We start from the raw sequence: 17,717 nt of genomic DNA on the forward strand, positions 1-17,717 counted from the left end.
GAAGAGATCCAGTAGAACTAAAAGACAAGTCATTTTATGCTTGGTTGCGCTCGGGTGTTGTGCTCTGAAAATAGCAGATCTACAAGTTCACAACACGTTGCAGCGCGACACGTTGTGAGCTTGGGCTATTTTCAGCATGCAACCGAGTGTAAAATCAGTCATTACAACGCCATCAAGGCACTGCCAAAATACATTTTTGTCGACTAAATCAACTGTAGATTTAGTCGACTAAAATCTTATGATATTTAGTCGACTAAAACTACACTAAAACTAAAACATTTCAGATGACTAAAATACGACTAAAACTTAACAGAATTCTATTCAAAAGACTATGACTAAACTAAATTAAAAAAATCTGTCAATATTAACACTGCATATGGATGTAAAAACTTTGGACAGAATCATTCTTATACAAATGTTTAAATAATTCCCTTAAGGCAATCAAGTCATCTGCTTACTGTGTTCATTTTGATTATTTTAATAGAATTACCATAGTTTAAAATAAATCCCCTTTTTATTTTTTTTAACGTTACTCCCTAATACTGTGCCTCGCAGTAACCTGTCACATTACAGCTGGCTACCCAAAGATAGTATGTTTTTCATGAAGATATAATTATTTGATACTTTCCAGTCATGATTTGCATTATGCACACAGTGAAACTTGATAGAGACAGTAAATGAATGCACACTGTAGTTGAACCTGCCCTCATCAAGTGGATTGATAATGAAATGCTAGAGAGGGACATGAGAGGGACATTATTAAGTGAGCCTGGGAAAGGACAATATGAAAGTTTCCATAGGCTTTGAGTGATCTAAGAGAAAGAACATTATGTTTAAGAAACTGCACAGGGAGGCTGAGGCTGACACAGTGTCATGTGATGAATGGCTGAAGGACCAATCGGGACAGACATGGAGGAAAACATTAAGAATGACATGAGAGTGGAATCGAGTACTAACGTTACCTTACTCTGACCTACATCTTTCTGTTGCTCATGGTAATAACAGTTTCATCCTCTGATGATGGCTGCCTATTAGACATTTTAGCTCTAGTATGAGATCACAGACCTGGTACATGTAGCTGGCTGCTGCTGTTGACCGGCCTGGTGGTCGCTGGCTGCTGCTGTTGACCGGCCTCGGCCTGATGGTAGCTGGCTGCTGCTGGCGACCGGCTTGGTGGTAGCTGGCATCTTCTATTATCCTGCCTGGTGGTAGCAACCGGCTTGGTGTATGGCTGCTGCTGTTGACCAGCTTGGTGGTAGCTAGCCGCTGCTGTTGACCGTCCAGGTAGCTGGCTGCTGATGATGACCGCCCAGGTAGCTGGCTGCTGCTGTTGACCAGCTTGGTGGTAGCTGGCTGCTGCTGGTGACCAGCTTGGTGGTAGCTGGCTGCTGCTGTTGACCGGCCTGGTGGTAGCTCTAAAGTATTTGTATTAATGTAATGTATTTACATATAGAGTAGACCAACAGGGGCCTATTTCACGAAAGCAGAATTAGGGTTTAAGCCTGGATTTAACAGCTATCCTGGCTTAATTTATCCAGGATTAGCCATTAATCAGTTTCATGAAAGCTGAATTATCTTGCCAGACTAGCTTAGCCAGTTCACCCTGGGTACGTTTATCCATGACTCGGTTTCACGAAAGAAAATTGAAGCAATCCTACCTTAGTTACCATTGAAATTTAGCTGTGAAGTTAGGACCAGGCTAACTGCCAGGTCTAACTAATCCTATCGCCTTTACTGTTCATTAAGCAGTCAATCTGATCACAAACCAATGAGTTTTTCCACACTTATTCAATTCTTATGCGAAAATCCTTGTGCATGTGACTTACTTGAGCGAGCCCCAGGGGCTTTGGAGCCCCAAAAGCCCTCAGACATGGTTTCCAGGGACTCCAGCGAGGCCACAGAGAGGGGATCCTGCCTCTCCACCAAGCCCAGGACACCTGCACCAAGAGGGGGGATGGCAGAGGGCCTTCTTACCTAGAGGGGCGGAGGAATAGATTGTTGGAATGACAGGTGATGATTCAGGATAACGTCGCTGTCTGGCGGAAACCTTGTATGTCCAAAACTGTTACTTTTCAGAAAATGTGAAATACCTAAAAAATAGCCGATCTACAAGCTCACAACGCTTATGTGATGTGAGCTTGTAGATCGGCTATTTTTGCTACTTTAGTATGACGAAGTAAGGCATTAATGTAATATAAAAAGTTGAAAAATGGCCGACAGCAACGCTAAGATTCTTATCCTGTGAACTTGAATATCTCAATCTGTCATCTGAGTCATTTTATACATTTTAAAGACGCCCTACTCCGAGTTGCCGATTAACTCAGAGATAGTTGGGCTGATCAGAACATCAGTGCATCACTTGGGGTCATTCAAATCCATTGTTCGGGGTAACAGCGTTAAAATGAAAGCCGGTACTGTAACAGAATACTTTTTTGGGTAACGAGTACCCTAACGTGTTAGCTTTGCAATTAGAGTAATCGGTTACTAGTTACCTTTTACTTACTGTAGTTACATTTAAGACCTAATTTGTTGCCACAAATTAAAAGGAAAATCCATGCGACACATTTGCGAGGTTTCCTGATCAATGAACTAGCGTGTGTGTATTGTAACTGTTATGTGTAATGCTCTAGTGGGTGATCATTTTAGATTCTAAGATGAGGCCAAACCTACTGTGTGTCTGACCCTCTGTTTGATATACTTTATGTCCCATCCTAGTGACCCCTGCTTCCAGGTGTTGAGCCTTCCTTAATGTTTGTTTATAATGTATACTTATTTACTGTACTTACTTAAAGGTAAAGGTAAGTGATATTTTTTGGTTAGAACAAAACGTTGTTTGTTCTAAGGTTTAAGCACTATATTCTTTTTCTCAAAGATTTGTTTTAACTCATTAAGACCGGGAAAGCATCAGTCATTTTAGATTTTAACCACTAAACCATTATCTTATACTTTGGTTTTTCAAAAATAGCAGATATACAAGCTCGTAGCGCTATGAGCTTGTAGATGTGCTATTTTTTTTTTTTTTTTAAAGATCATGAAAATGTGTGCAAATCTTTGAATACATATTTTTTTAAAGCAAACATTTGTAACTCAAATCTTTGCTTCTGGGGATTCTACTAATGTACAACTTTTTTTTTTAACAAAATGATATGTATTTGGCTGCAGACCGCCATCTCAAAATATGTTGTTCCAGGGACCCCCAGAAGCAAAGATTTGAGTTAAAAATGTTCACTTTAAAAAAGATATATATTCAAAGATTTGCACAAATGTAATGATAGGACTGACAGAAAATGGGGAGTGACGCGGAGCAAAGGTGATCGGGATTCGAACTCACGACATGCTGTCAGGCTGGCATCGCAGCCTCGGGTGACTGGACCACCATGCCGCGGCACAGGCCTGAGCACTATATTGTGATAGTACTCATTGCTAAAGAGTGTTTGTTCAGTAACAGGGGTCTCCATGTCTCTCCAGCTCTTTAATAAACAGAAAATACATTTTCAGGTAGGTGACCAATGACCAGCCAATCAGGAGAGAGTACCCATTTATCAGCTTACATTTTATAGTGTTCCTGTTCAAATTGTGTCTGCTCATTTATTTGTGTCATCTCTTCCAATTTCACTTGTTTAATCTGTATCGAGTTCTCTCTCCTGATTGGATCAAATAGGTATCCCCACCTGAAAATGCATTTTCTGCTTACCAAAGAGCTGGAAAGACAGGGAGACTTCTGTTACTGAACAAACATTCTACATCAATGAGTACTATCAGAATACAGATATATTTAACACTTATTTTAACCAAATAATATACCTTTAAAAGGGATAGTTCACCCCCAAAATGACTATTTTTCCTATCGATTACTCACCCCATGAAGACTTGAATTCATGGATATTTTAGGGTTAGGGTTAGTTTCTTAGCCAATAATTTGATGACCGGCAGCTGTTCCGGAAGGAGACACAAAGAGTCTCCTTTGTATCTCCTACCGGAACCGCTGCCTACGGTGCGCTGGTCATCAAATTATTGTCTTAGGAATGCGAAAAAAAATATTTCTATGTCTTCATGGGGTGACTAATCGATAGGTAAAAAAAGGTTTTGGGTGAACTATCCCTTTAACTACTTACTTAGACTGACTGCCACTGCTGTTTAGTTTTATTGTTGATGCAGTTGTTTAATTTTGTTCTATTCTTGTCTTGGCATTATTAGCTTTACTATTTATTTATGTGATAGGTTATTTTTGTTATGTTCTATGTCAGCCTTCTTACACCAAGAAGTTGATAATAGACTGGTGGTGTGTGTGGCTGTCTGGACGGTGGAGGGTTGGTTACTTCACATCTCTATAATTGTCTTTAATAAACAAACAAGGAAGCGCTGCGTGGGTCCTTACTTAGTTATAAGAGGGTTCAATTGTAGGTCAACACATGTAAATGATTATTGGACCCTGATGAAGGCCCTTGAGCCGAAACGCATTGGTCACATGTGCGTTTTTTTGGGCCAAGCAAAGCCATTACAAAATAAAGGCTTTTTAACTTAACTGAGTAGAGTGCCTTGGATCTTTTCTTAAGTTCACCTGTTTTTCACACTTGGATGTCAGCCTACTACAAGGGAAGGAACTTAAATGTGTTGCCCTATAATTGTGTGTTTGGTATTTTTTGGCATTTCTTCACCATTTGCATACTTTTAGTCCTTTCAATTCGCTCCATGTTTTAACCTTTTATTTGCACGTGCGTGCGTGCGTGCGTGTGCGTGTGTGTGTGGTAGTGTATTATAAGTTAAATCATTGCCAAGTGTCTGTGTATGAAATCATGTGCGTGTGTGACGCAGAGTTGTGCTTGTGTACATCAGTGTGTTTATTGAACTATAGTGACTGCTTTCAGACACAACAACCATTGTGCTAATTTTCTGGACAGTGCACATACCTCATGTTGTTGTTGATGTTGTTGTTGTGCATAGTTAAAAACCTCTCCAGTAGCGGCAAAAATAGCCGATCTACAATCTCGAACATGTTTGCACCTATACTAACAGGCCCAACATCATGATTTGTGTTGGATTAACAGACACATAGGTCAATGAAAGTAAAGCCATTCACAGTACATACTGGTACTGTGCATAATATTACATTAGATAGAACACACACACATTAACTGATCAGGCAGCATAAAAACATACCTGTGATTTTCAGTCAGAGATTCCACAAATTGTCCACTAGATGGCGAACTTTAACCACCTAAGAGAACAACAGAGATAGGAGGGAGGAAGACAGAAATACAACAATTAAACATTTAAACTCTACTGTACTGAAATACCAATTTAAATGTCACGATGTGATGCTTTGTGTGTTCTAGTTTGGTCTATTTTGCTACTTTTGTGTGACACTGAAGTATGATGAAGGTAGGGTAAGTGATATTTTTTGGTAATCTTTTTTTTTGTTCTGTTAAAAAGGTTAAAGTACTATATTCTGATAGCAATCATTGCTACAGAGCGTTTTTCCGGTCACATGGGTCTCTCCAGCTCTTTAGTTAACAGAATATAGTACATTTTCAGGTAGGTGACAACATTTAAGCCAATCAGGAGAGAGCACTGAAAATGCATTTTCTGTTTAATAAAGAGCTGAAGAGACATGGAGACTCCTTTTACTGAACAAACACTCTATAGCAATGAGTACTATCAGAATATAGAGCTATTTAACACTTGTTTTAACCAAAGTAAATCACTTACCCTACCTTTAATTTACAAAAAAACAAAAAGTTTAAATATGGAGATATGAGTTTTTTTCCAGACAGCATCGATAAATACTATAGCAGTAATTGTCATCATGTACAGATACCTTGTATACAGTACATTGTGCAATATCGGTTTGACCCTAACCCAATCTGTAAAGGGAGTTAAAAAATGTTATCCTTTATGCTCCTTCCTTGCTCAAGGAGAATGAGACTGCAGGAGAGACAGACAGTAGGACAGCTAACCGGGAGACAGTGTAGGAGAGACAGACAGTAGGACAGCTAACAGGAGACAGTGTAGGAGAGACAGACAGTAAGACAGCTAACAGGGAGACAGTGTAGGAGAGACAGACAGTAGGACAGCTAACAGGAGACAGTGTAGGAGAGACAGACAGTAAGACAGCTAACAGGGAGACAGTGTAGGAGAGACAGACAGTAGGACAGCTAACAGGGAGACAGACAGTGTAGGATAGACAGACAGTAGGACAGCTAACAGGAGACAGTATAGGAGAGACAGACAGTAGGACAGCTAACAGGAGACAGTGTAGGAGAGACAGACAGTTGGACAGCTAACAGGGAGACAGTGTAGGAGAGACAGACAGTTGGACAGCTAACAGGGAGACAGTGTAGGAGAGACAGACAGTTGGACAGCTAACAGGGAGACAGTGTAGGAGAGACAGCCAGTAGGACAGCTAACAGGGAGACAGTAGGACAGTGTAGGAGAGACATTTTCTTTTAATAAGTCTATCTGAATCTTGAGGTGGAAGAGGGGAAAGCAATACTGTCAAAAGCCCATATTATAACCTGCCACGAACGCATGTCCACCAATAAGTGTTAGTTTTCTTATAAAGTGCCTTTAAATCGTTCCAGTGTTTTTGTGTCAACATACAGTATTCCGTGCTGTTTGTGGTGTTTATTGACTCCACGGAGAAGTTTGGTTCACTAGCAAGCCGCAACGTCAATGCTATATCAGGATCAGTTCACTTTACAGGTTGCAAATCCGGTTTAGGCCGGATACGGAAACGGCCTTTGTGCGTGCCTATAGAGCATCGCAGTTGCGCAGAATCCGGGTGCCGGAAGTAAATACTCAATGCATTTTTCCCATTGACTTTTCCAAAAATATTTATATCAATGAATTTAAGCCTAGAATCAAGCCATCCAGGATTCTGGTGAATCATGACGATAAAACCTTTTTTTCTGTGATTTTTTAAATTTTATATTTAATGATATGATATACTATGTTTAATAAATACCCTTTGTTTTGCCGTTTTCAAAAAAGTTCCTGGATCCTGGATAGCTTGATTCTAGGCTTAAATTAATTTATATAAATATTTTCGGAAAAGTCAATGGGAAAAATGCATTGAGTATTTACTTCCGGCAACTGGAAGTGGGCGGGAACTGCGACGCTCTATTTGTGTGTTCAAATGACCGGATACAGTAGGCGGGCTCTACACAGGATTGGATCACTGAGCAGTAAATAGACCCCCCGCCCTCACAACCAACCAAACCACACACTGTTGACATGAGGAGCACTGGCAGAGACAAATTAAATTCCACATTCTAAACATTTTTGTGGTTGGCCCAGGCTGACACATTATTAGGATAGTTAGTTTAGTTATGAGTTATACTTATGTTATACTTATTATTTAATTTCAAACTAAATACATTTGTTGAATTTGATATTGAAGTTGAAGTCAAGATGAACACATCTGTGGTACAAACACAATTAGATTTTTTCAATATATTTGTGCTTTATGTGCTTGTAATGTCAAAAGAGTTTATTTGTAATTTCAAAGAAAAGTAACTGTTGAGGTTGATGTTGATATTCATATTGAAGCTTTTTCTCTATTTTTAATTTCAAGGATCAGGTTTCTTTATTATTATATCAAAGCAAAACAAGTTTAAAGTTTCCAAAAAAAAATCGGTGGAACTGAGGCACTGTCTCTTGGGGAGAATAATTATCCAATACCATGATTTACAAATGTGTTTCCATGATTTACAAATGTGTTTTGTATTCTGCAAATGCAAATTATATATTTGTGACTTTTGTCAAAATGAATTTGTAATTTTTACAAAATATAATTATACGTGTGTGTGCATTTATCATAAAATATCATTTGTAAATAATCAATTCTGCGTGTGAATTGCTGAATCTGCATTTGTAAGTACACCAACACACGCATATAGTTTTGAGACAAGCTTCACACTCTTTTGGTGAGATTCACTCACAAATACCTGCAGATCCACACGTGTGGAATGCCCCCCCCCCCCCCCCTGCCACTAATCAGTTAGACAGGAGGGATTTCAGAAAAAATAGGTATTGGGGTAAAAGTTGGGAAGCTGAACAAAAAAAACTGGTCTGGGATCTGCCATGACAATAGTCACACAAATAATGTAATAATGTGCACTCATTATGTGGCACTACAGCAGTGTTATAGCAGTGTCTAACATTTCAAATGGCCATAACTCGTGACCATTGATGATCAGCGTGATAGGACTGGATTTGAACACCACATAGCAGCCTGAAAATCCAGTCATATATATCTTCCGATGCTGAATGGTTTGGTTATATTGTAAAGCACATGCCTGCTTATGATAGCTTGTGCTGGCATGTTACTGCATTATAGCAAGCTCCCACTTAACTTGCTGATGATTTGGTCAATATTTGTGTCTGTTTGATGTAACTTTAATCTTCTACCCCGGATTTGAACCCGGTTTCCTGCACAAGCGCTGACAAAAGACAACCACCCCAATTGAATAAGTTATATTGTATTAACATACTCTACCATACAGATTGGACAAAATTACAATCAAGTTACATAGTAGCCTACAGCTTTAACATACAGCTAGCCAGCTACCTAGATTGTAATATAATCTGGCCACAGGAGAGCTGTGTAAATAGACATCACAACCTTACTAACGTTTATGAAATCCACAATTTTACAGTTACATTAGAAAACGTGCAACACCATTTTTGTTCATGCAAGAGACTTGAATAATATCACCCCCTCCAACCCCCCAAAATAAAGCTGTAATCCCACGTTTTATGTCCTCTCCTGATGTGGAGACTAAACAACTTAAACCATATACTTAGTTGACCGTATTCCCCAGGACTTATAATTTGCCCTATAATTGGCCCTCTCCTGTTTTCTCTGTATACCAAATAACCAAAAATGGCCGATCTACAAGCTCACAACATGCATGATAACGTTACTTGTGACACGTTGTGAGCTTGTACATCAGATGTTCACTGTTAGCCCCTGAATAGGAATGCTAAGATTCAAGTGGTTAATTACAACCATAAGACCCGGGATTTGAACCTGGGTCTTCGGCATGGGAGCCAAGAGGGAATCCCCACTAGGCAGGGGAGATATTAGGCGTAGGAGCTTCAGGAAAGGCTACTTGTCAACCTGCTAGGTGTCCTACCTAACACCAGGGAAAAGACACTAGTATAAAGCCCCAGGGCCTCCGGTCAACCATATAGAGTTTAAAGGTTTCATGACATTCAGTTTTACCACACATTAAAAGTCTTTGTCATGGTCCTTCAAACGTGTATAAAACGTTTTAACAACAAATTCCACTCCATTGATCCATGGCAGGTGTTTTTCTCTCACATTTCTAAAGCATTTTAAACTGCAATGAAAAAAGGAATCTTTGCCTGCGGGTGTCGCTGTTGAGAGATTTTGCCTGTCAATCATCGCCTCTGCCCCCCCCCCCCAAGGGAAAGGATAGGGGAGGGGAGGGGCGAGGAGGAGAGTGGGCGGGATTAATGGCCTGTGGCTTCACACTCCAAGGGGAAAGCAAAGATTACTTTTCAGCCTAATTATTCAGAAAACCCCAGACCACAGAAAATCCACTGAATGTTCAAAGTTCTGATTTTTTTGGTGTAATTGAGGTCATAAAACCCCCCAAAAAACATAAAAGATAAAAAAAAAAAAAGTGAAAATGAATGTCATAGAACCTTTAAGTGGTTAAATATAGTTAACTTTATATAGAATATCTGTTCCCATTATGTGTCAAAAGACATGGCTTTCAAAACAGTCTTTCAACCCTGCTTCCCTTAACCTTGGGTACCTTGGACCCCTTATGGCAAATCCCAGCCCAGGGCAGGTGATAATGGTCTCCATGTCTGCCTATTAGGCCTATTAAACCAGGGGTTCTCAACCTTTTCAGGCCGCGACCCCCAAAATAATGATATTATTTCCCGCGACCCCCCGCGTGTACGCGCGCGGTCCCGTTCGCGCGCGCGAAGGTTATTTAATTATAATAGGTTATTTGATAATTGTTTATTATCAAAACATTTTTGCAAAAAGTGGGTAAATTGAGTAAATTAACTGATAAAACATGAATTAATGATAACATAAAAAAATATTTTGTTAAAAAAAAAAAAAAAAACTTTTTTTTTTTTTTAATTCAACAAAAAATCTGGCGACCCCCCCAAATTATTTGGCGACCCCCATGGGGGTCGCGACCCCCAGGTTGAGAACCACTGTATTAAACGATGGTCAAAGAAGAGAAGAATTAATAGGAAAGAGTATAGCACAGCGGGGCTCATAAACCTTGCTTATAAGCTTACAATAATGAAGAATGAATCAAAACACTTTACTGCATAATGCTGTGTGTGTGAAAAGCTCCCCAAACATCTTAGGGACAGGATGTTACTGTAATACATACACATGAAAAGTTACTGGTTACTGGAGGCCAAAGTTACTGGACGTGCATTGGGTCATGATAGGGCCTCGTATGACACAGGAGATGTCCACAGGACTGGTCACTCAGTGGCAAACAGGATGAAGAAATGAAGAAATGAAGAAATAGATGAGAATATAATCTGAATCTAATCTGTAATTTGGTTGTGTTATACCGTAGAACCAATTATAAATGATGCTAAAGTGTGATATTAATTATCGGAACTCATTTTACTATGATGTACTGTACTATGATTTTGACAAAAGGGTTATTATTGTGAATTATTGTTGAGTTAATTCATTTTTTATCCTTTTTATACTTTGAGACTATGAGTCAGTCCTTCCTTAATATTACTTTTTTGATCCTGAAGAAATAATCAAGAATGTGATTATATTATTTTGGTTTATTTTATTGTTTTATGACCATACTGTATTATGTCTAATCATGTGTTTGAATTGTATTCAGCTGTTTGTGCAGCAGTGACAGTGGAGCAAGGAGGAAAACAGAAGTTGGTTAAATGACGAAATTTAGAAGGGAAGTACATAGCAGATGTTTCCTGTACTTTGGGCTGGTGAAAGCAGAATACCACACACACAGGCACACGCACACACACATAGATTGCTTAGGGTGGGGGGGCACGACACTGCTGCAATACACACGGGCACACACACATATAGATTGGGTGAGAGGCACGAATGATGTGATACAGACACACATGCATAACTTTTCCCATATTATGGGAAAATTACAATTACAATTAACATAATTAATGTGATCTGAGAGCAGCTTTGTCAGCGATGTGTCACTCATGTGTGACTCCTGTTATTTCCTCATGAGAAAATAGTGTTTTGAGGCACTGGGGTTCACACTGGTCCTGAGGAAGACTAAGCTAGTATGATTACTGACATGGACTATGCAGATGACATTGCCAGAGTCTCGGACACAGCAGAGAATTAGTCCATGAGCCAGACAAGATTTCATTATCGAAAGAGTGGGCAAAACCAGACCTACATTAAATCGTTTACAGGGTCAATATAAGTAAATAAATATATGATAACCTTTCCACAGGAGCAGCTTTTTCATATTTATCACACATTTGGTCATTTTCCCCATACGTACATGACAGGTCACAAAATGACAACATTTAAAAAATAGTTATCATAATTAAACTTCCCCAGTTGTTTACTTACATGAAGACAATGATTTATCGTATTACAAGTTTCTGAAATTGCATATTTAAATATGCAAATTAGGCATTAGGAAAATATGCCCACATTTGCATAACTTTCCAGAATCAACATTGGAACATTGGACAAAGCCAGAGTCAACATTCTTATTTCATTTTGTTAAGATGTTGGAGTCAAAGGTTTTTAACGAGGGAATATTCAATTTCTGGCACAATTTTGGGGCTCTGGCTCATGGACTAAATGACTAATTTGCAAATTTACAATTTCAGAAAACTTGTAACACGATAAATCATTGTCTTCATGTAAGTAATCAACTGGGGAAGTTTCATTATGATAACTATTTTTTAAATGTTGTCATTTTTTCACCTGTCATGTACGTATGGGGAAAATAACAAAATTTGTGATAAATATGAAAAAGCTGCTTCTGTGGAAAGGTTATCATATATTTATTTACTTACTGTAAATTGACCCTATAAACAATTTAATATAGGTATGGTTTTGCCCACTCTTTTGATTATCATTGCTCAATTTTGAGGCTCTGGCTCATGGACTAAATGTAAGGCAGTAGAAATGGAGTGCAAGATCTGCCTCAAGCTCTACGCCAAGAAAACAAAGTATCTGTATTTAACAGAGAGGACATCATTGCAACTGCCGACGGGACAGTGCTCGATGTAGTCGAGGACCAGTGGTGGAAAAAGTACTAAGTTCAAAAGTATTGGCATCAAAATGTACTTAAAGTGCTAAAAGTAGAAAATACTCATTATGCAGAATGTCCCATTTCACAAGTTTTCAAATCTATAAAAAGATTTTGAAAATAGCAGATCTACAAGTGAGCTTGTAGATCGTCTATTTTCAAATGGCCGAAATGTATATAGGGCTGAAGTGGTTAGTGCATGTTTTGTAATAATAATCTAAATATATACAAAGTAACTAGCAACTAAAGTTTTCAAATAATTGTAGTGGAGTAAAACTACAATATTTGCCTCTGAGATCGAGATGTCAGTAAAAGTACTGAAAACTGGAAATACTCAAGTAAAGTACAAATACCTCAAAATTGTACTTAAGTACAGTACTGTCCCCTGCCGAGGACTTCAAATATCTCGGGGCCTGGACAGCTTCAATGGAACGGTCCGGAGGGCACTTGGCTGGAATGCCCTGCATGGGATGAGGAGAGTGTGTTCATACAATGGACACAGGTAGACAGACAGATACAGAGCTCTCCATATATGGGCACAAAAGGGACACAGACAGATGGGTACAGCGGGTACTCAGGGGTCTTCAACAGGGGGTCCAGGACCCCTATAGGTTTTTTTTTTACATTAACCACTTGAACCCTATATAGCATCCCTATTCTGAGGAGACCTTTAGCCAAAAATAGCAGATCTACAAGCTCACTGTGAGCTTGTAGATCGGCTATTTTTGGCAAAGAGGTTTGGTAGAGGGGAAAAAAGAGTAACTAAGTTTACTAAGTAAAAAGTGAAAGGTCAAATTGACTAAGTATTGACGATTTAAGTGGTTAAATGTCTGAAAATACACATTAACATGAATCCAACACAACACTGATGATAGTTGCTGTCAAACAAATCTATAAAGCTATCTATGAAATCTATGAAAAAGTTTAATCTGCAACACAGAAAAGGGTGCAATTTCTTCTTAGGCAAAAATCGGCCTCCTGGTGGCGATATAACAGGCCAATCTGAAAAATGTGGGGCAGAGGTTCGGCTTTGGCATCCAGGGAGTATGTGCAGCAGGGGTTGACACTAACACCTGCCCGCCTGCCCGGGGCAGGTAAATAAAATGGTAGGGCAGGTGAAGTTTGCTATCTGGTTGCCCCACGGGCAGGTGCACATTTTGTCTCTCCAGCTCTTTATTAAACAGAAAATGCCTTTTCGGGTCAGGATACCAATTTTATCAAATCAGGACAGAGAACTCAGACATGATACAGATTAAACCAGTGAAATTGGAAGTGATGACATTAACGGAATAATGGAACATTATAAAAATGAAGCTGATAAATGGGTACTCTCTCCTGATTGGCTGAATGGTGTCACCTAACTGGAAATTTATTTTCTGTCTATCAAAGAGCTGGAGAGACAGAGAGACCCCTGTTACTGAACAAACACTCTATAGCAATGAGTACTATCAGAATATATTCAACCTATAGTCATATTCATAGCTATTTAGATATTTGGCATACATATTGAGGTATGATATTTTTTATCTTGCAGCCCCATAATTCGCAAGTAGAAAGTAAAAAATAAGTCTTTAATTGAACGGTAATTCAATTTTAACCTATCATTTTATAAAGGACGATTTACTTTTCGGGCAAGTGGGCAAGACCTGTGGGCAAGTAGAAAATTACCTGTACTTGCCCGACGGGCAAGTGCCTCTGAGACCTTAGTGTCAACCCCTGTGCACAGTTTCACAGCGACCGGGCTAACAGTGCCGGAGATTAGCTGTTCATAGACAGACACACGGACGGACGGACGGACGGACGGACAGGGTGCAAAACATCTTCTTGTCCATGTCTTTCAGCCTAGCGGAGACAACAACAGTGTCTCTGAGGAGACGGTTAAATAACCACTCCAAGCAGTACACTTTTCAATTATTTTTATTTTATTTTGAATTTGTTTTTATTGAGAGTAAACTTTGCACTGACACTTTCATTTACAGCATTGACCACACATCAAACACTGCCTCCTTTCTTATGGACTGATTGGGAATGTATCAAGTATAATCTGAGAAAGTGCAATTAACTTTTCTGAAATTCTATGGTCATTGGTGTATGGATTGTTGTGGTGTGCAAAAACAAAGACACGATTCAGACATCAGTGATTCAAGTGTGCCACCACAGATTGCACCATATAACAACAAATAATGATTCCATGTGATAAATAAAATCTAATACTCCAGCCCTAGAGATGCTTTCTCTTTTCTCTTGGCAACATCTGCTGACCAGGTGTAAAAGAACACAGATATTAAGAACAGCACCTTGCGGTTTGGTCTGTTTGATGGAATCACAGCATCTGCTCTCTAGACCAAGGGTTGGTTACCAAACTTTTCAGGCCGTGACACCCCCAAAATAAACATATTTGAACTGGGAACCCCCCCAAAATAATCATATTTGAACTGGGAACCGCCCAAAATAATCATATTTGAACTGTGTAATCATATTTGAACTGGGAACCGCCCAAAATAATCATATTTGAACTGTGGACCCCCCAAAATAATCATATTTGAACTGGGGACCCCCCAAAATAATCATATTTGAACTGGGTAGGCTACTTCCCAAAATAATCATATTTGAACTGTGAACCCCCCTCACAACGCCACAACGCGAGTGGTTCACAACCTGTATTATTAGCATATGTATATGAGTTGTTTGCTTGTGTCATATGTTACTTCCCAAAAATAAGAACAAAGTGCGTCCCTCATCAATTCAATAAAGGGGCGTGTATTTTAGTTTCCAAATAAGGGACAAATACCAGGCTTTCCTCCGAAGTGGAAAGTCTGGTAAAGTCTGGTGATGCGAGGTTAGTGAAAGTGAAAGTATGGCCCAAGACTAGCTGTAGTATACAACTTTTTATCTTTTTACTGGTTACACATCGCTATTCCTCCACATCGCCACTTAGAAGATTGACTTCCATTCTTCGGAGTGGAGATGTTTCCCATTTGTTTTAAAGACATCGCTATTCCGACTGTGACGCATTGCTATTTATAAACACCACCATTCCGACTATATAATCACAATGAATGTGAATTCATGTAGGCATACTTGGTAAAGCATCTCATGCGCATTAATGAGACACTTGCATCTGATCTATTGTCAAATCAGCCCAACATCAAAACACCATGTGTGTATTGATGCTTCATTAATCCTCCTTTATTAAATAATATTAAAGTTTACACCTGCCACAACCATAGGCATATGTCATTTTTGTGAACAGCACTGCTTTCTTTTTGTCGTCTCCAATTAATTCTGGGCCTTTAGTTTGGAGACATTGGAGAGATTCAGTTTTAACCCAGAATGAACCCAAATCTCAAGCGCAATAGTTCAGGGTTCTCTCTAAATCCTAAGTGTATATATCCATGTTACTTTTGTGAATAATTATGATAGGCTACACATGAGCCAAGCTTTCAGAGTCCATTATGGCGGTGCGGGATGGGGCGCGCTGCGCAGGTCGACACAACAAAAATAAAATAAAAAGCATTATACCGTCTCTCTCCCTCTCCTCTCTCCTGTCTTCCCGTCTCTTTCCTCCTGGTTGGAATCATCTGAGCTTAATATGTTAAATGTGTGCTTATTTGCTGCCTCTAATGAATTAAAAATCATTGCAGAACGACACGCGCATGGGAGGGAGATGCGTTGTCATTTCATTGTAGATTTAAAAGCAGCCTAGTATTAGCCTATTGACTGTACTACAATATGGCTTGGTAACATGAACATGAACTTGGATGCATCACAGCGCCACGCCTTGTGAACTATAGGAGATTACATATTCTCGAAGAAACTGTAGCATTTAAGAAACTAGGAAAAATAAATTAAGCATCCGTGCGCAACTTGGAGCTCTCCAAATTGCCACATTCAGATTGAAGGATTTTTCTCACCTAATTCACAACAACGGTCGTGAATTCTAACCACCAGACGTATGATCAAATTAAACTTTCACCGTAATCTGTCCACTTACTATAATAGTCCACTTCATATGCCCATAAATGAAGTCTTCAAGAGGCGTCCATGAGATGAGATTGCGCACAGCTGTCCACCCGACAGCCTGGTTTGGTTTGATATTAGACAAGACTGGACAGTGTACACTGCATGTGTCTCAAACCAAACGAGGCTGTGCGTAAATGCTGTGCAGTGCAATAAACAAATTGATGCTATTATTATTATTACTACCCTTATTATTCTTACCCTTATTCTTATTATTATTATATTATAATTTAGCACATTGGCGTGAGTGCGCTCCCGCCCTGCATGGGTCTGTTTGTCTGTTTGTCTGTCTGTCTGTCTGTCTGTCTGTCTGTATATCTATCAGTCTATCTATCTATCTGTCAAGCTCTTTGCCAAAAATAGCCGCTCTACAAGCTCACAACGCCTGGCGCTGCGAGGTGTTGTGAGCTTGCAGATCGGCTAATTTTGGTGCGAGTGAGTGTGCTGACGGTGCTGACTATGCTCCGACGGATGTTTGTCTGTCAAAGGTCCGCGGCCGTAACACACCCGCCCGCGCAAGCGCTCTCTCTCTCTCTCTCTCTCTCTCTCTCTCTCTCTCTCTCTCTCTCTCTCTCTCTCTCTCTCTCTCTCTCTCTCTCTCTCTCTCTCTCTCTCTCTCTCTCTCCCTGTCTCTCTCTCTCTCTCTCTCTCTCTCTCTCTCTCTCTCGTGCGTCTGTCTACAAACTAAGTGCCTTTGATCCTAACCACCTTTGATGTGTGCGCCGAATGGGCCATCAAGTTTTTATGATCTCCCAGTGGGGAGCTAACGACCGCTGTTGATTCATTGACTGAAGCCATCCACACCTATTTAATTGTTGTTGTTTTTTTTCCTCGAAAGTTAAAAGACTCATGGAGAAATCATGATGTCATCTCAATCACCTCAATCAATCATGACTGAATGGCAGCTTGCTCTCCGGTCCCAGCCAGCTGCTGGGGACTATTTGTGGGGAATTAGGAGAGAAGGAGAGCTGTGAACTTTGCCTATACTGTGCACCCATGCAGGCAGGGATGTGCAGCACGCGCTAAATAGGCCCATGGTTTATTCTGGTATAGGTGGAAAGATCACACCCCCCCCTTTTAAATCATTAATAATACATTCTTAATTTATAACTAACTAGAGGTCCGGTCAAGCTCTTTGCCAAAAATAGCCGATCTACAAGCTCACAATGCTAAGAAGACCCCCAAGAATGTTTGCCTACAGTGAGCTATATGTACAGCACACGTTGTGTATTATTATGTTACATGCACTTATGTGCGTAATTACGCACGTGTAAAATTCCGCTGTTACGGTATATAGTTGTTCCACTCAGAGGAGGGGGGGGCACCTTCATGTCAGGAACCCCACCACAAATTATGTGTATTTGGCCGTGGACCCCAGAGAGGAGGGAGAGAGAGAAAGCGCATGGAATGCTGTGT

General features: G+C 39.8%; 2 protein-coding genes across 4 annotated transcripts in view; both read right to left on the reverse strand.

Moving 5' to 3' along the window:
* Positions 1-17,717, reverse strand: part of LOC311062256 (serine/threonine-protein kinase/endoribonuclease ire-1-like) — a 48,415-nt gene that overhangs the window by 5,892 nt on the left and 24,806 nt on the right. The window lies entirely within an intron of this gene.
* LOC311062252 (serine/threonine-protein kinase/endoribonuclease IRE1-like) overlaps positions 1-17,717 on the reverse strand; it is a 34,011-nt gene that overhangs the window by 3,294 nt on the left and 13,000 nt on the right. The window contains exons 2-5 of one of the 3 annotated variants that reach the window (XM_084081137.1): positions 12,635-12,742; positions 5,161-5,218; positions 1,827-1,974; positions 1,066-1,415 (exon numbers count right to left, since the gene is read on the reverse strand). The exons of 1 other annotated variant lie outside the window; for it this stretch is intronic. In XM_084081137.1, the coding sequence (XP_083937263.1) occupies positions 1,066-1,415; positions 1,827-1,872 (396 nt within the window). In that variant the 5' untranslated portion in view covers positions 1,873-1,974; positions 5,161-5,218; positions 12,635-12,742. The remainder of the gene's footprint in view (positions 1-1,065; positions 1,416-1,826; positions 1,975-5,160; positions 5,219-12,634; positions 12,743-17,717) is intronic. One more of the 3 variants, XM_084081138.1, reaches the window with a different exon arrangement.

The sequence above is a fragment of the Gymnoscopelus microlampas genome, assembly GCF_963454915.1.
Source record: "Gymnoscopelus microlampas genome assembly, chromosome: 15".
Classification (NCBI taxonomy): domain Eukaryota; kingdom Metazoa; phylum Chordata; class Actinopteri; order Myctophiformes; family Myctophidae; genus Gymnoscopelus; species Gymnoscopelus microlampas.